Below are 20,063 nucleotides of genomic sequence, written 5' to 3' on the forward strand. Positions count from 1 at the left end.
CCTTTTCAACTGCATCACTAGTATTGTGAATCCTAATACTGCTCATTACAAACTCCCCTTGCTTGGTTGGCTGATTATGTGGTAGATAATTTTTCTTCTCTAAAACTTGCATGATGACTCTTATCAAATAAATGAATAGCTGAAATCTAGAATGAATTAGATATTTTAAGGGTAGTATGTCCATGTGAACAAAGAAGACATGCTGTAGTCAGTGGGAATCAGCTGATTTCTGTCAGTTTAAACATTCACTCACTTCACATATGGTTTGGGAAAGTGTGACTCTCGCTTCCAATTACTCTGGAGTGGTATTTTAACCAGATAAGAGAGAATTTTTAGTGATTTGACGAGGCAAGTGTGTTGCCTTCGAAAATATAGACAAAGAAATGTTCTTGTAATAACTGTTCCAAATACAGAATCTCTGTAATCAGAAATAATGATAATTTTCAACCAAAAGTATAGATCTCCTTTATTTTCTATGCTAAATAAATGCTTTTTGTTTCAGCTGGGCATGTGGTGTCATCATGTTTACACTGTAAGTCTTCAGTTATTTAATCATGTGAATGTATACTATATTTTACTCTAACATTCTCATCACATTATTTACCTATACTTTGCAGGTTAGTTGGCTGCCCGCCATTCTGGCATCGGAAACAGATGGTAATGCTCCGCAAAATTATGGAAGGGGACTTTTCTTTCACGTCTCCAGAATGGGCTGATATAACAGGTAAGCTTTGCACATTTATACTCTTGAGACATTTGATATTTCCTGCTTTGCTGTGGACTTGTAGTAACTATTGTTAACCCTCGTTGATTCAATATTTTTCTTATTCTTTGGCTGCTCCTACTGTTGTACCTTTATATGATTTAAATGTTTTTATTCTTTTTAGTCCAAAGATGGGTTTGATGCCGCACTCACCACTAGTTTGTTTTGTCCGAGTCTTTCCATATTAGAATTCCATTCCATATTAGCATTACTGTTGCAACATACAGTTTTGGTTCCACCCCCCCACCCTATCACTGATTACCATATTAACTATTTCTTGATGTTTCAGGGTCTTCTATCAACCTATCCCTTCTTTTTGAGAAGTTGTGCTGTAAAGCTCTTTTCTCTCCCATTTGATTCAGTACTTCTTCATTAATTAATCAACCCACCTTATCTTCAGCATTCTTCCATAGCAACACATTTCAAAAGCCCTTTGTCTTCTTGGCTGTAGTATATCTTTAGTTCTCGTAAACTCTGAGTAACAGGAAATAAAAACAGTAAAGAGAAGGTATAATGTTTTAGTTGAAAGGAAAATCACCTCAAATTTAATACTAGTGTACACAGAAAGTTTGTGAGTTAAAAAGGATTTTTGTTTCCGGGGGAGGGGAGGAGGCGAAATTAATTGCATGAAAGACAGTTTAGGTAAAATACTAACGAATTATTTAGGAAAAGGAGATAAAATCAATGATCTCATTATAAGAAAAGAAAATATAGCTGTGGTACAATACAGAAAACTTCTGAGTAGTAATATTAAAGTGTTGCAGCACTTCTGTGTGCTCGCAGGGGCCTACACAATATTAAGCAGGTGTACCAGTTTCTTTAGCTCTTCACTGTATATTCTCATGAAATTTCAACATTCCAGCTGCAATACCAGTGGAGAAAAAAATTATTTTGCATTTCTTTCTGAGCCTCCGTTGTTTTTTGTCCACTTGATTATCACTCTTTTGTTAGTCTCTGCTTTGTTGCTTGTTCATTGCCAGTTGCATTCTGTTTTCTGCCCTGTTCTTATCTTCCCTGTATTTGTTTCAATATTTTCTGGAAACCCAAGTATTCTTGAATGTTTTTAAAGTCAGCCACTAGGTCCTATGGTTCTATTTCTACATCATTAAACCAGACGCCATTCACATAATTGTGTTGGTTTCCTCAATGAGTTATAGAGTTACAAGAGAAAAAATATCTCCAATATGAGCATAGTATACTTTCCAATGCCGAGCTGGAAAAGTCACTTGACTTCGGAATAGAGTTATTGTTTGAACTTATCCGAAGATTCAACTTCAGCATAGTACATGTGACCCCATTTTTACACTTTTATTTGTTCTGAAACTGAGATTTACTGTTACTGTTAGGGACACTGAGAAAAATAGTAAGTTGGAACTACTACTTTTCATAGGAAAGTACCATAAAGGTGTAATTATAATAATGATATCAGTGAGACACAATCCTATCTATTGAAGACATATTCAATAGCCTTGCTCTCTCCTTTTATATGTTGAAAAATACCAAGGCACATTATAATGAAGGCTCACTACTATAGGGTTAATTGCAGCGGTTGTATGACCAAGTACTTAAGAGAGATATGAGGCACAGATGAATTCAGTAGTTGGAGTATTCTTAGTTAAAAGCAGTGTCCATCTGCACATCAGGTTTATACATAACAGTTTGTCATTTCCATAACATTTCCTTGTTTTTGTGTTTAGTTTCAAATAGTCACAATAGGAATCCATACTATTTGTACGAGGGAGGAGGATAGAGAAAGGGGGATAGGATGGTATCAATAAGAATTCTGTCTGCTGAATGTTGTTGTTGTCTTCAGTCCTGAGACTGGTTTTATGCAGCTCTCCATGCTACTCTATCCTGTGCAAGCTTCTTCATCTCCCAGTATCTACTGCAACCTACATCCTTCCGAATCTCCTTAGTGTATTCATCTCTTGGTCTCCCTCTACGATTTTTACCCTCCACGCTGCCCTCCAATACTAAATTGGTGATCCCTTGATGCCTCAGAACGTGTCCTACCAACCGATTCCTTCTTCTGGTCAAGTTGTCCCACAAACTTCTCTCCTCCCCAATCCTATTCAATACTTCCTCATTAGTTATGTGATCTTCTGTAGCACCACATTTCGAAAGCTTCTATTCTCTTCTTGTCCAAACTATTTATTGTCCATGTTTCACTTCCATACATGGCTACACTCCATACAAATACTTGCAGAAATGACTTCCTGACACTTAAATCAATACTCGATGTTAACAAATTTATCTTCTTCAGAAACCCTTTCCTTGCCATTGCCAGTGTACATTTTATGTCCTCTCTACTTCAACTATCATCAGTTATTTTGCTCCCCAAATAGGAAAACTCCTTTTTTACTTTAAGTGTCTCATTTCCTAATCTAATTCCCTCAGCATCACCAGAGTTAATTCGACTACATTCCATTATCCTCGTTTTGCTTTTGTTGATGTTCATCTTATATTCTCCTTTCAAGACACTGTCCATTCCATTCAACCGCTCTTCCAAGTACTTTGCTGTCTCTGACTGAATTACAATGTCATTGGCGAACCTCAAAGTTTCTATTTCTTCTCCATGGATTTTAATACCTACTCCGAATTTTTCTTTTGTTTCCTTTACTGCTTGCTCAATATACAAATTGAATAACATCGGGGAGAGGCTACAACCCTATCTTACTCCCTTCCCAACCACTGCTTCCCTTTCATGTCTCTCGACTCTAATAACTGCCATCTGGTTTCTGTACAAATTGTAAATAGCCTTTCGCTCCTTGTATTTTACCCCTGCCACCTTTAGAATTTAAAAGAGAGTATTCCAGTCAACATTGTCAAAAGCTTTTTGTAAGTCTACAAATGCTAGAAACGTAGGCTTGCCTTTCCTTAATCTCGCTTCTAAGATAAGTCATAGGGTCAGTATTGCCTCACGTGTTCCAGCATTTCTACGGAATCCAAACTGGCCTCCCCCAGGTCGGCGCCTACCAGTTTTTCCATTCGTCTGTAAAGAATTCGTGTTAGTATTTTGCAACCGTGGGTTATTAAACCGATAATTCGGTAATTTTCACATCTGTCAACACCTGCTTTCTTTGGGATTGGAACTATTATATTCTTCTTGAAGTCTGAGGGTATTTCGCCTGTCTCATACATCTTGCTCACCAGCTGGTAGAGTTTTGTCATGACTGGCTCTCCCAAGGCCGTCAGTAGTTCTAATGGAATGTTGTCTACTCCGGGGGCCTTGTTTCGACTCAGGTCTTTCAGTGCTCTGTCAACCTCTTCACGCAGTATCGTATCTCCCATTTCATCTTCATCTACATCCTCTTCCATTTCCATAAAATTGTCCTCAAGTACATTGCCCTTGTATAGACCCTCTGTATACTCCTTCCACCTTTCTGCTTTCCCTTCTTTGCTTAGAACTGGGTTTCCATCTGAGCTCTTGATGTTCATACAAGTGGTTCGTCTATCTCCAAAGATCTCTTTAATTTTCCTGTAGGCAGTATCTATCTTACCCCTAGTGAGATAAGCCTCTACATCCTTACATTTGTCATCTAGCCATCCCTGCTTAGCCATTTTGCACTTCCTGCCGATCTCATTTTTGAGGCGTTTGTATTCCTTTTTGCCTGCTTCATTTATTGCATTTTTATATTGTCTCCTTTCATCAATTAAATTCAATATTTCTTCTGTTACCCAAGGATTTCTACTAGCCCTCGTCTTTTTACCTACTTGATCCTCTGCTGCCTTCACTACTTCATCCCTCAAAGCTATCCATTCTTCTTCTACTGTATTTCTTTCCTCCATTCATGTCAAATGTTCCCTTGCTGTTCCCTGCTGAATATAAATTGTAGTAATGATGAACAGAAATCGGATCACACACACACACACACACACACACACACACACACACACACACACACACACAGTGTAATTATTTTAGTGGTATTCTCTTCAGTTTATTATCTTCACCATTTCACATATGTAAAATATAAGATATTATCTACCTCTTTTGAATTTGCAGCTCCTGTATTTTTTCCATGTTTGCAGTTAAAGTTGTTGGAGATAGGTTCTGCCTTTTATGCCAAAACACTGTTTCTTCGTGTTACCCAAACATGTTTCGACAAATCTGTGGCATCAATCAGAGGATTTTGTTTAATGAACAACTGTAAAAAGTGAACATATTTTGTGTTATAACTGGTGTAACTGTCTGTAGGCCTCATTTTTTTAGACCAGTTATGATCTAAAATAGGTTCTCTTTTTACAGTCCTTCAATAAACAAAACCCATTGATGACAGCACAGTGGTGCCAAAATATGTATGGGTAACAAGAAAAAACAGTTTTGCATAGAAGGTGGAGCCAATATCCAATAATTATCTACCTCCTTCATTAGTGTTATTCTGTAAACCCTAACTTGGTTGCTGGCTCATTTACCTTTTACTCAACAGATGACTCTGTAGGACTAAACTAAATGTTCGGAGGCACAGCTTAACAGTCAGAAATTGTTGCAAACTTTATTTCTGTGAGGGTGTGTCTGTACAAGGAAATGAAATGTCCTTTTGTAATTTACTTGGCTTTGCTTTACATTTTATTAACTTTTTGATTGATGATACTTTTCTGTAATACAGTAGACACTTTGACATAAAATGTGTCAGGTAAAGATGTGGAAACATCGTATCTTCTTGTTTGCTTGCCTATAAATAAAGAGAGAAATAAATTGAGAAAATATAATGACCAAGCATATAATATAAATTGTTAATATAATATGATTGTTAATTTTATACATGTCACAACTGTAAATTAGGAGTTTTCTGGGCCAATTTCTATGGAGTTGGCATGCTATGAAATAGTTTTGCTGTGCTGCAGCAGCATAATTTATTAGTATGGAACAGACTTGACAATAATGATCAGACACAGTATAAAAACTGAAAAATGCCTGTGACTCTTCCTTATTTTCCATTGCAGAAATCAAAATTTTAAAAAATGTTTCGTGTAAGCTGTAATGATTGTTGTTGACGAGGGAAATAGCCATGCTTTTCCCTCTTCAGAGGTTGGAGCCAAGTTTGTTCCAGACATCAAATGCAAATAAACAATTAACAAATGTAGTGCTTTCCATAGACTGTATTGAGGTGAAGAACTTTCACGTATGTAGAACAAGCCAAGATGTACACAAAAAATAATTTAAACTTTATACTATCAAAAATAACCAGTTTTTGAAAATTTAAGTGGAAAGATAAAAATTCAACTCGACAAGCAGTGGCAGAAGAAATCTCATATAAATGGGTAAGGAAATGTGCAAGTCTTCAGATTCACTGGCTCCTTCTTCCGGCAGAAGAGTCAAAGGAGAGGCAAGGGAGATGAAGCAAAAAGATTGGCAAAGTGTGGTAAATTGGTAGAGTTACAGAAAAGTCGGCCAGAACTCTGGGTAAGGGGAGACTTACCAGATGGGATGAGAAGTCGTTCCTTCTCATCCCATTTGGTAATTCTCTCCTGACCTGATGTTTTAGGCGACTTTCCCATAACTATCCCAATTCTTCTGCTAGAAGAAGGGTTGACTGGCTCCAAAAGCATGCATATTTCCTTAACTTTTTGTGTTTTTCTCACGCCACTGCTTGATGAGTAGATTTTTGTCCATAAATCTCACACTGTGGTGACAAAAGCCATGGGGTAGTGATATGCACATACATATATGGCAGTAGTACCACATACACAAGGTATAAAAGGGCAGTGCACCATCCACAATGTGAAGAGAGTGCCAAAAAATCACATTTTAGGCATTATTTTTCACCACAGACAATTCAGTGGCCTACAGCCATCATTTAATGACCAAGATCAGTGGCTTTTGCATACAGTTGTCAGTGCTAACAGACAAGCAGAACTGTGTGAAATAACCAGAGAAACCAGTGCGAAACATATGACAAATGTATCTGTTAGGACAGCGTAATGAAGCTTGACATTAATGGTCTATGGCAGCAGACGACCAGTGCTTTTTCTAACAGCATGACGTCGCCTTCAGCACCTTTCCTGGAGTCACGACCATCTCGGTTGGACCCTATACAACTGGAAAACCATGGCCCGGTCATACGAGACCTGATTTCAGTTGGTAAGAGCTGATGGTAGGATTCAAATGTAGCACAGACTCCATGAAGCCATGGGCCAAAGTTATCGAGCAAGGTGCTGTGGATGCTGGTGGTGGCTCCATAATGGTGTGCACTGTATTTATATGGACTGGACTGGGTGTTCTGGTGTTCGCTGCTTGGAGACCAGTGGCAGCTATTCATGGATGTCATTTCCCAAACAACAATGGAATTTTTATGGATGACAACTGAATGTTACGAGGCCACAATTGGTTTGAAGTACATTCTGGGCAGTTCAAGCAAATGATTCGGCCACCCACATTGCCCAACATGAAAGCCATTGAACATTTATGGGACATAATCGAGAGGTCAGTTCGTGTACAAAATCCTGCACCAGCAACACTTATGCAATTATGGGTGGCTATAGAGGCAGTGTGTCTCTGTATTTCTGCAGATGATTTCCAGCGACTTATTGAGGCCGTGCAACATCAAGGTGCTGGACTATATGGGCGAAAGGAGGTCCAACACGATATTAGGAGGTATCTCGTGACTTGTCTCACCTCAGTGTATATTTATCCGTATATTGGATTATTTAAAAAACACTATTATTATTCTGCTTAATGCTATCCATGCTTATGAAAAAGAAATCTATTGCTTTGAAAAAATCTGTTACCTTCTAAGATATACTAAATAGTTGCCATTTAACTTCTATTTACAGTATAATATTTACTTCATTACACTAGTCTTTTTCAAAGAAAAAAGTTGCCTGCATCTTTAAATACTGATTCCTGCCTACAGTACATTACTCAGGATGTGTACACACTGGGAAATGTGGGAAAAACACAGAACTGCAAAAAAGTGATACTTTATTAGTATTCTGGGAATTTTTGTTTTATTTTTCCATTAAATTTTTCTTATTTTGAGTGATATGAACTGATAATACTGCAGTAGTAAAACATAAACAAGAGAATAACATCAAAATAAAACTTTAGATTCGAATAAAATGTTGAATTTACAGCAACAAAACACAGGTCCACACAAAGACCTGCCAACAGCAAAATATGTCAAAGACTTTAGGACAACAAACTGCTTTGATGAGCATGACGTCACTACTGTGTATATTTCTAATGGACTGCTGGAAAATATTTCGTATAGCTGTTAGAGAAGCGTTACTTTCAAAGTAAATTCCTTTTTATACAAGATCAATTATATTATGTGTGAGAATGTGTGATGAATTTCTTAAATCTTGGAGCACTTGACTCTCATTCAAAACTTAACACTTTAAAGACCAGCCACTTAGAAAAATTTCGGACTCACAAAACCAACTATTTGTGCCATTATTTAAAATTTTATGGTGCATTTCTGTTTGATATTTCTTAAATGGCAAAACACACTAAAAAGATCAACAGAAGATATGAAAGCTTAGCTTTTGTTGTAAGTATACTGTTTGTATAATAATTTAAACCATTAACTTTTCCTATTAGTGTGTTCACATTACTTAACAGTGATGTCTACTGGCTGATTGTATCAGGTGTCCTATGCTCTGAATATCTGCTGTCATTGGCTGGTGACATCACGTGATGTGAGCTATGACTGTCTAACAAATGTGCATCACTCAGCGCAGTCTCAATTTCAGTGCTTTGGAAGCTACCTTTCTGTATTTAGTTTAACTCACATTTATACTTGTGTAATAAGAAAATACGCATTGTACATGTTGCCACACGACAAACTTCTTTTCAATATATGTAAGTTTTTGCTGGGTTTCATTTCCTAAAGTGCTAGGAAGTTCTAAAACAGTTCATAAAATCAATACCTTTCAAGTCATTGAAAGTTTTATACCTCCAAAGGAAAGTACACTGTCTCTTCATCCGGATAAAAATGTACTTTCACACAGGAAAAAGTGTATTTCTAACCGGGAAATTCAAGAATTTTTTTCTTGTTCATTCAAAAAACCCCGTTACTGTTTCTCACATAGCTTTACATCTGTACTCTGCAAAAGGTTCTTCCCCTACTTCCCTTTACCACTTACTGGGGCTTCTTACCATTCAAGTTGTGTGTGGCATGCAGGAAGAATGATAGCTTAAATGCTTCTGTGTGCACTGTAATTAATTTAATCTTCTCCTCATGGTCCATAATACAACATATGTCCAGAATTTTAAGTTCCATTTGATTATATAAAACAAACGTGTACAGTTACAGAAAAAATATTTATTGTACAAAAATCTAAAACTGTTAAACTACTTTTCAGCATAGCTTCCAAAATTTTGTAGGCGCTTGACATAGCGTGGCACAAGTTTTTGTATGCCTCCTTCATAGAAGGTTGCTGCCTGTGTATTCAAACATGGGGTAACATATTCTTTCAGCTTTTACGTGTAAGAAGAGATGAAAGTCGCAAGGAGCGAGGTCTGGTCTGTATCGAGGATGATCAAACGCATCCCAGTGAAAAGTTGTTTGGTCACATTTGCCGTGTGAGATTGGGCATTATTGTGGAAAAAAACACCACCTCGGCACTTGTTCTGTATTGCGCGGCGCAATTTCTTAATGTTCTCACAGTAACCATGTGCATTGATTGTTTGGCCTCATGGTAAGAGATCAGTCAGCAAAATGCCTTTTCTGTCCCAAAAAACAGTGCACATGACTTTTCGAAATGTGAAGATTTGCTTAGGCTTAACCTTCATTGTGGAAGAAGTGTGCCTCCATTCCATTGATTGCCGTTTTGTTTCAGAGGTGTCGTACGATATCGAAGTTTCATCCCCCGTGACTATCCGAGAAAGGAAACCATCACCTTCTTCATCAGTAACCACAGACGGGCATCCACTTTGTTCATCATCATGCACTTGATCACATCCTTCATTGAACAGTCTGACCCATCTCCTAACCATTGAATCACTCATAGCATTTTGTCCGTAAGCGTTGCAGACTTGCTGATGAGTTTCCTGTGGTTTAAATTTCTTCGCGTTTAGAAAATGAATCGCAGATCTGACTTCACATGCGGCAGCATTTTCAATCACGGCTGACATTATAAAGAAGCACTACAAAGCACACGTCAGCAGCAGAGATCTGAAAATGGCATACCTAAATCCCCATTTAATGCTAATTCTTGAAACCTTGTACTTTGGTTTTCGCAGGATAGTTTATATCTATATTCGAGCATCAGCCAGTTCAGTACCTCTTTGACTACATCTAATATCTCAAACAAACCTACTACAAATTTTTACAGCCGGGTATTTGTATGAGTTGACTCATTCCAAGTGCAACTCACTGATACGACATGTTCAGTAAGTCTCTCCGCAGTGCCGTATGATTGATAGCAGCGTGTGACGTATGATTGTTTGCCTGCCTGGGTTACTTCCCTTCAAACGGACTCCCCCAAATTCCACTGTTTCGTTTATTTCAGTAAAAATGAATATTCAATAAATTAATAACTTGTATTTCACCGAGTTTCATTTCGGTATATTCACTGCGGCATACGGCATGCGCGGCTAACAATTGTATGGCACTGCAGAGAGACTTTTTGAACACCCCCTATTTACTTCTTTTGTGAAGTGCATAATTTTACATTTCTGGACATTTAAAGTGAGTTGCACCACTTTGAAATATTGTCAAGATGTGGCATAATACTTGCGTAGATTTTTCAGATAGTATGAGGGTTGAATGAAAAGTATTGCCTCCATCCTCGTTAATTGGGTTTGGATGGGAATACTTTAATAAACGCAGAAATAATCCTTAGAATGTGATCTTTAATTACCAATATTCACTTTTCCACATAATTACCAGCCAATTGGGTACATTTCTGCCAACAATGAACAAGTTTTCTGAAGCTGTCACGGAAAAAGTCGACTCTCTATTTCCGTAACCACAGTTTCACAGTTCTCTCAACGTCTTCATCAGAAGCATAATGATGTCCCTGCAGATCATCTTTCATTATCGGGAACAGATGGAAGTCAGACGGTGCTAAATCTGGACTGTATGGAGGATGCCGTATGGTGGTGAGATTCAGTCTCTGAAGTCTCAGTGGTTGCTGTCACAGGATGTCCAACTCTTTGTTTGTCATGAAGGTCAGATGTTCCCGCCTCAACATCTATAAACTTACCCAACGACGCACAGTACTCATATCGACACAATCACCGTAAATTGCTTTCATTCTCTGATGAATCTCCTTTGGGGCAACACCTTCTGCTGTGAAGAATTCAATGACTGCATGTTGCTTAGATTGCATTGATCAACCGTCTGCGGAGCATTCCATACTTTACACAGTAACAATACAACCGTCAATGCCTGCCAACTGGAGCTGTAGAGATGAGGCTATGGAAAAAGCGAGTACCTGACGCGTACTAATGCTGCTAACTGCTGAAGAGTTACGAAGGTGGAGGCATTACTTTTCAGTCAGCCCTCGTACTTCATTACAGATAACTGCATCATCTGCAAAAAGTCTAAGGTTAATGTTGTGTGCCAGGTCATCTTATTATTAGAATGAACACTGCATCTAATTAAATGTTTTAGTTCCTGAATCTAGATATTCAGTTAATTTCTTAGCAGAGCAGCTCACTAGCATGCTTGTAATTTTGAACTGGATGGGTTTCCTGACTTCTTACTTTATTTTAGCTGGAAACTTGTTTGAATACCTTTACATAAGAATACTTATCACCTCTTTGAACCCTAAAAACTGGTGATGTCTGTATGTAAATTATTTTTGTCTCTTATATTTTGTTTGTGGAAATCACAATTCAGTTGAAATTGATTTTTATTGTCAGCATAAAATGTAATCCAGAAGTAAATATATTGGGAAGTGAGTGAAAGACTTGAGAGGTCCTTAAGGCTTCTGTGAGATATTGTACAAAGTACAGTTATCTACTTTACACAGTATTCTTACTGTTTGCTTCTGCCAAATAAACTCTTTATTTACTGTTGGTGTACTGACTCAGAAGATAATTCCATAAGATAGCAAGGAGTGAACTACACAAAATATGCCTATACTCTTGTCATTAGGTCAGCATGTGCTGAATTGATATTTTTAATTAGTTTATCTGTCAATTCCATTTTAACTTGGAGGAAATTATATGTTGTGTGTTTAGTTTAGTGTATGATCCTTAATGTCTACATCTGGTGCTATCAGATATTTCTTCCTTGTTTAAAACTGCATAGTATGAGTCTTTGTGAGATTTGAGTTGCTGTAAACCTCTTGCAGGGCTGTTCAGTTATGATCTAATCTGTGTCTGGTAAGACTGAGTAGATTTCTGATTAGTACACTCTTTTTGGAACCACCCTTTAAAGTAATTAGAAAATCATTTATGTAAGTTACAAACAGTAGTGGGACTAGTAGCAGTCCTTGTCCCTGTCTGTACGAGGTGATGCCATTAATGGTATGACACTTGTTTCCTGAGCAGAATTTTATTGTCCACACAATCAAATTTTTGGTAAGGTCACAAAATATACCAACAGTATAATTTTTTGTGTTTAGCCGTGCCAGGACTTCGTTTGTGGGTCTTCTCTAGCTTTCTGTCTATGGAATGATTTAGAAACCCCAAACTGGGATACAGTTAAGTGCTCAGTTAAATGGGCCAGAATTCCGTCATAGACTGCTTTCTGAATCACTTTTGAAAACAAGCGGAAGTCGAATAGGTCAGTAATGAAAGGTTGTTTGCAGATCTGTAGTTAATAAATGATTGTTACAACAGTACATTTAAATGTCTGATGAAGTATGCTCTGAGTCATTGATTAGTTATAATGATAGTTTGAGCATAATCCTGTCAAGTGGGCACAGGATTTTAATATTCAGCTAGAAACTTCATCATAGCATAACCAGCTGAATGACTACATTTTAGTGACCTGATGAACTTTGTGTACTCCGTAGGGGTTGTATTTCTGAAAATATTGTAAGTTGGTGGTACATGCAAAGTCATCACAAAGAAATCTTGTGCATCTGTGTTTGGTTGTTTGTTAGTGGGTCCTACCTTCTCTTCCAGTGTGCAGAAGTAATGAATAATTCAGAAGTGTTACCATGTTTTGCCTTTTTAATTTTACATTCCTGGTGGTAATGGAGTTCCAGGTGCTGGCTACAGCTTGTCCCATGAGTTAGGTAGAGCTCTATCTTCTTTGTACATGATAATTTAATCCCAGGAGTTATTCACCTCTTATTCTTGCTTCTGTTCCGTTTTTCCCTTATTTGGTGTAGTGCAAAGCAAGATTCGTATTGCTGTTGGAATATGTTTAAGAAAAAGTTTTCCATCTAGAATGTCACCTTTTTAAATTTCTCCATGGTATTGTCCCCATAATTCCCTCTAAATATTGTTATGAAGCTATAGTTTATAAATCTACGCTACAGTACTTTTCTTTTCTGGTGCGTACCAACCTGATCAGTATATTTTATTGTTAATATTTGACCATCTTGCAAAATCTGCAGAGTACTTTGCGGTCGAATATCTTCAGTCCCAAAATCACGTGACCTGGGTAGCAGTGTATCTCACAGAGAAGAATCCTATTCGTCTCATTCAAATGCCCACTCCAAAGATATTCCTACTCTAATGTTTCCACCAGAGTGCTAATTTTGAGAAATCCTTTTACATTTTCATTCGTCATCTCCTGGAAATCTGACCTCTTTATATGAGACTCAATTTGATCTTTTAATCCCAAAACTAAGAACAAATTGTCAATTTCTTTTTGTTGAAATCATTTTAGTTAATTTCATGTGTGTGGGAAAGGGGGGAGGGGGGCGAGTAGTCTGTGTCTTTGAAATTATGTTGTCATTGTTATTTTCCCAAGTATTCCTACTTGAGTCCTAAGATTTGTGTTGATGTTTTTTATTCATTGTATAGCACCTTTGTTCGTGTAGTATGTGGCATTCATGGATTTGACTTTCTGTTGAAGAACCCCTTGGTTAGCTGGAAAGCCTTTCCAGTTTCTTCACGTGTGATAAAAGGTTACCCCTTCTGCAATGTTTGGTTCTGAATATTCTGAACGTTTCAAACAATGGAAACTTCAGGCTGCATTATCTACCGTATTATGAAAATGGTAGAGTGCTGCTCACAGTAAATATCACACATTGAGTAGCAGACTGGTACAAAGAAAAGACTGTTACACAGAGAGCACTGGCCCTCAACGATCGTCCTGCTTGTGGCAAGGTTCTACTATCCCCTTCATTTTTAGCACACTATTTGTTTGACGTAAATGATAGGGAGTGTGTCTAAGGGAGTTACCTTTCTGCAATGACCTGTTAAAAAGAGTCTTTATCAATGGAGGACGCATCTTCACTTGATGTGGAACTGGTTGTAACTTAATAAAAAGTATTTAACAGCCAGTGCAAATAATTTCATCCAAAATCTTTCAGAAAGGAAACACATACACATTCACACAAGGAAGTGCTTCTCTCTCTCTCTCTCTCTCTCTCTCTCTCTCTCTCTCTCTCTCTCACACACACACACACACACACACACACACACACACAAGACCACTATCTCTGGCTGCTCCAGCCAGACTGCCACTGCATCAAATGGAAGCAGCAATCAAGTGGGACAGGAGGGAAAGGAGAAGGATAGCAGAATATGGATGTGGGGAGAGGAGTGAGTGTTGCCAGGTGGAGCTTGGAGGCACCATAAGGTGGCAGGCCAAGGCTGCCAGGTGTAACATTAGGTGGCAGTGGTGTAGGAGGGGAAGGGGGGGTAAGAGGGAACAGAAAAAGGAGAAGAGCAGAGAAGGGGAGAGAGAGAGAGAGAGAGAGAGAGCAGTGTACAGTGAGTGTGAGAAGACTTGAATTGGGCGGAGATGATAGGACAGAGGGGATGGAGAGGATGGAAACTGTTGGGTGGAGACTGTGTGGAAAGTACGTTACCCTGAGTTGTTGGATTATTGGGGGAGCTGAGACTATATTGTAAGGAACTCGGATCTGCACAGTTAAGAAAAGCTCTGGAAGTGGAGGGGTGGATCTAGAGGCCCAAGTTGTAAAGCAGGCATTGAAAACGAGCATGTTATGTTCAGCTGCATGTCTTGCCACAGGATGGTCCACTTTGCTCTTGGCCGCAGTTTTGGCAGTTATTTCATCCTAGTAGACATCTGGTTGGTAGTCATACCAATAGAAAAAGCTGTGCAATAATTTCACAGTGCTGATATGTGACATGGCTGCTTTCACAGATGGCCCAATCTCCAATGGGGTAGGTTAAGCTCATGGCAGGACTGAAATAGGAAGTGCTGTGTTGGTGGTTTGGGCTGGTCGTGCAACTGGGTTTTCCACAGGAATATGATTCGTGTGGCGAGGGATGGTATTGGGAGTGGCATAGGGATGGATGTTGTGGACATCACGTGGGCAATGGAACACCACTTCAGAAGGAGTGGGAAGGATCTTGGGTAGCTGGGTAGGATGTCCCTCATTTCAGGACATGACGATAGGTAATCAAAGCCCTGACAAAGGATGTGATTAATTTTTCTAGTCTGGGTTGGTACTAGGTGATGAAGGGGGCAGTCCTTTGTAGCTGATGTTTGAAGGGTGATCGAGGAATGGGGGGATACGGCATGGGAAATTCGTTGTCGGTCTAGGTCTGGGCAATAGTGTCTATCTGTGAAGGCCTCTGAGACCTTTAGCATTCTGGGCAAGGGAGTTCTTATTGCAGATACATCGTGGCCAGGCTGTATGGGAGGGATTTTTTGGTGTGAAAGGGATGATAGCTGTGAAAATGCAAGTACTGTAGGTGGTTGGTGAGTTGAATGTGGGAGGTGTGGATGGAGCCATAAGAGAGGAGATGGTCAGCCTTCAGGAAGGTGCTGTCCTGAGTTGAGGAGGACCAGGTGAAGCAGATGGAAGAGTTGTTGATGCTGTGAAGGAATGAGTATAAGGTGCCATGGCCATGAGTCCAGAGCTAGATGTTTCAATTTTCTAATTCTCTTCAATTTTCCTTAGTCTACTTGTAGCTCACATGTTGGCTGTTAAACTGGATTTTTTTGCCCAACTGAGACTTGTAACTTCACCCTTTCGACTTTTACCTGAAGCTGGCTGATTTGCGTAGTGGTTGAATCAGGAAAATAACTTTACTTTTGAGCTCCACTAAGCATTGGAGTCAATCAATTGAGACATAGATCTTGAGCATCAGGTGTGTTTCCTATTTAACATATGTCCTACACATGAATGTCCTTTCTTCTTAGTACTCTCCCAGGTGTGAAAAGAAAAAGGGGAAATTTGGGTTGACATTCTATTGATCATGTCATTAGAGGTGGAATGCAGAGGAAATCAGTTGTATTTTAAAAGGAATCATCCTAACATTGGCCTCAAGCATTTTAGGCAAACCACAGATGATTTGATTCTGAATGGCGAAATGGGGATTTGGATTGGCATCCTCAAATGTGAGCCCAGAGTCTCACCCACTATTCAGCCTTACTCAGCCCCAGTTGTGGACCTAGCTGCTACTCTACTCTGGAGAGAATTTGATAGAATTTCGTGGACAATAAGCTAAGAGGTAAATGGCTCAGTAGTTTCTTATCTTTCTTACAGAGTGGGAGGAATTAAGAGTACGTACTAAACCATTTGGAAGATCTTGGTTTTTCACATCTTTTAAATGAGGCCCATAAGCCTTGCTTTCTCATATTTTAAATAAGGCTCATAAGGCTATCAGCAATTTGTCTCCAGCGTACTCTCTTGTACTGTTAATTCTTTATCCTGTGCATTGTTGTTGAGGAGTAAGTTTATCCTTTTTGGCTGAAGATGACTTGGAATGGACACCTAAATTTTCTTAAAGTACTTTGTTGTCCTGTGTGCTGGTAGGCGTTGAGGAGTGGCTTAAAATAATTTTTCAGGATTTCACAGTTTTCATAATCACTGTGATCTGTTCTAGAGTCAATTGGCAGTAGATGGCAGACTGGGCAAGGCTGTATTTTCAGTAATAAAGTAGTTCAGTCCTCCCCACCACTCTCTCAGCCTTGATGTTCTGTCCAACCTCAGTCAACTGGATGGTGGCGGTTGTGTTGGCAGCATTCCCCCCACCCTCTCATACCCTCACATTTGTTTTGCAGTTTCAGCCAGAGCGTTTCACTGTTGCTTCCTCTTTTTCAAACTGATGGATTCCATTTCATGAATGTGCACTTATTTTCCTGCTGTCTTTTGGAAGATGGCTGAGTTTGATTAATGATGACACAAATCTAAGTTGTTATTTTTCTGATCCTTCATACCCTCTCTTACAATAGCACTGTTGTCAATTTGGAACTCAACATGGTTGGTTGATATTAAGGTAGGAAGAAATCTATAAATCCTGAAAAAGTGTTTTGAAATCGTTCGAAATTAAGTTTGAAAACATTATTAACTCCACAAGTTTCTCTCTGTTGTGCTTTAAAAGTTATTCAGCTCACTGTAGGATGTACTAAAACTTCCTCTCCCTTTTCAAGCAATGTTCTGAAATCCTTCAGCACAATGACTGTGTGTTTCCCTGGAGATCCTTAAAAACATATTTTCCTGGAATCTTTATGATAAGTTTAAATGTTACTTATCCAACTGACAGATTTCTTTCTTCGTATCTTTTCTTGGAATTTCTTATTTAGTGCACAATACAACCACCTTTACAACAGGTCATTATGCAAAAATATTTACTTTAGTAAACTGCAAAACTACAAGGAGGCAGATTGACTGGCCTAAATTTACCATCAGAAGGCAAACTCCCGTACCCTAATATACCCAGCTAAAAGCATATATCGAATCTCTTGGTTGCATCCTCATGGAGAAAAGAGGGGTAGATTGGAAAGATGGAGCAGATCATTCCCGACCTCAAGAGGAGCGGCTGTTTTAAGGGTAAGGCTGAGGATTGATCAGTTTGGTGTTAGGGAGGGATTAGTGGAACAGTGAGTCATAACTGGATACTGAAACTTTTAGGAATGGTATCAAGGGGTGAATAGAACAGTTAGGAAAGTACAAGGACTGTTGTTTGGTTAGAGACGGGGCAAACTTGTGGAAGGAGTATAAGTATTGTGATTTAGGTTTAGAAAACAAGATGATTTTGGTGAAGAAATGCGAGAAGGAAGACTAGTGAAGAGAAAACGGACTAGAATAAGTTGAAAAGTCTCAGTATAGGATGTATACAAATTGGCCAGTTGGCCTCTGGGAGACATGCATAAAATAATTGATAGTAAAATAAGTTTACAGCAGGAGGTAGTCATTGAATACACTGAAAGTTTGCTGAAAAGGAAACAATAGAAAACCATCAAATGAGAAAAACAATGGCCAAACAAGAAAGGGAGATTGCCAGGTGGAGATAGTGAAAGAAGATAACAAAAACTGAAAGTACATCACCAAAGAGAAGAAAAACCAACTGGACAAAGGAAAAGATCATCACACAGAGCAAAAAATACAAGGACCCAGCAAAGATATCATTGACAGTGAACCTGATATATGTTAAATTTGAGTAAAGTGAATAAAGGTTTTCTCAGCAACTCCCGGTGGTTCATAAAAATGGCTTCCTTCAGCTATCGTTCCTCCCTCCCTCCATGCACAAACCTCCACATTTTCTCACCCCTATTGCTTCTTTGACCTTTCTGTTACATCTTCTGATTTAGATTAATGTGGACAATGTATCCCTAACTTGGCTTGTAACTGAAATAGAGATTTAATTATACTACACACCCATCAATAAGTTTGATGCTGTATATGGTAAACATGATGCCAAACTGAGCAATGCTGCATTTTACAAAGCAGCTGAAAAATCATCATTTTGGAAAAAGCAAATAAAATAAATGCAGTCGTTCAATCGTACATCACAGTGCTTGCATGCTACATTAACCATGTCATAGAAACAGTAATAGAAGATATATTTACCTGTTAATGATAATGGCCCTGCCGTGGAAATGTGACATGGCTTTCAGGTTGCTTGTGAAAGAATATAAATAGGTGGTTCAGGTTCAGAGAAACACATAAATCTGTTTAAAACAAAAATTTGATTATCTATGCTGGTGCAGTTACTATTAATGAATATAAACTTCCTTAAACTTCACTGCATCAATTTTGGTAAGGATAGTTGTGGCTGAATGTAAAAAGTTCTCTAGAGTAAAGAAGACAACTTACCAAATAGTGGAATCTTTGTTTACCACACACACACACACACACACACACACACACACACACACACACACACACACACACACACTCACTCACTTATGGCTTTGTCACATTATACATATTTAAAAAGTTTAAAAATGTTACAAAGTGTTGTTATATAGATATTTTATACTTTAGGATTTAAGGAGACCATTTGGCAAAAAGCAGAAGAATTGACTTGTCAATAGACACACGCAAAAGAAGGAAAACTTGCTAGCTTTCAGAGTTATCCTTTCATGAGCTAGAGTGTGTGTGCGTGTCTGTGTGCATGTGCGTGGGTGTCGGTGTGTACATACTCTAGCTTGTCAAAACTCCAAAGCCAGCACGTTTTCCTTCTTTTGTGTGTGGCTATCGACAACTCGACACTTCTGCTTTTTGGTGCCCAATGGTCTCCTTTACATTCTGCAAGAACTTTCCCACAACATTTATAATAGATATTTCCTACTAAGGCTTTTTGTTATTCACTTTTATGTCTATGTCATATTTACAAATAATGTGGTGAAATTATTTGTTTTATCTTCCAGAGCCGCCAAAGGATTTAATACGGAAACTGCTTGTAGTTGATCCAAATGAAAGAATCAGTATTAAAGAAGCCCTCAACCATCCCTTCTTCCAAATTATGGTAAGAATACAACAGATTTTTTTCTCTAGTGAATTTTGAGTGAACATAATTTTAACAGAATTGTTACTTATGTTGATATCGGAAACACTTACTGTTTGTTCACGAGTAAGTAATGTCCCTGTTTGGTGTAAAGAACTGACACGGTACATCAAAGATACTGCCTCATAAAAATGACTTCGGAAATTAATTGAAGACATGTTGTTCCGTAAGTACAGTTGTCATAGCTTTACACAGTCAGCAAAAAACATTAGAATGTAGGAACAAGCAGGTCACTATTTTAAATTTACTGAAGTACCAATTCCAGGGCCATATGAACTGCTGAGATAGATACATTGTAAGCAATCTGTTTTTGGCATTTGGCTGAAAAAACCAACACTGGTCTCTTACTCACAGAAAAATAAGTTTAATAGTGAGGACATCCCTAACAGAGACACAGTTCTTCGTCCACTTTTTTTAAAGAGAGAATAATGTGTGTTTAGCTCACACATTTCGCCATTGTTAACAATAAGTGGTTCTGATGACTTAATTTATTAGTTCCAATCCCTTGGGGCATTT

General features: G+C 38.4%; 1 protein-coding gene across 13 annotated transcripts in view; it reads left to right on the top strand.

Annotated features, from left to right (window-relative positions):
* LOC126284114 (phosphorylase b kinase gamma catalytic chain, skeletal muscle/heart isoform) overlaps positions 1-20,063 on the top strand; it is a 143,693-nt gene that overhangs the window by 90,969 nt on the left and 32,661 nt on the right. For all 13 annotated transcript variants that reach the window (XM_049982786.1, XM_049982787.1, XM_049982779.1 and 10 more), the window contains 3 exons: positions 503-532; positions 618-724; positions 19,411-19,508. In XM_049982786.1, coding sequence (XP_049838743.1) covers positions 503-532; positions 618-724; positions 19,411-19,508 — 235 coding nt within the window. The remainder of the gene's footprint in view (positions 1-502; positions 533-617; positions 725-19,410; positions 19,509-20,063) is intronic.

This window comes from Schistocerca gregaria, chromosome 8 (genome assembly GCF_023897955.1).
Source record: "Schistocerca gregaria isolate iqSchGreg1 chromosome 8, iqSchGreg1.2, whole genome shotgun sequence".
In the NCBI taxonomy this organism is placed as follows: domain Eukaryota; kingdom Metazoa; phylum Arthropoda; class Insecta; order Orthoptera; family Acrididae; genus Schistocerca; species Schistocerca gregaria.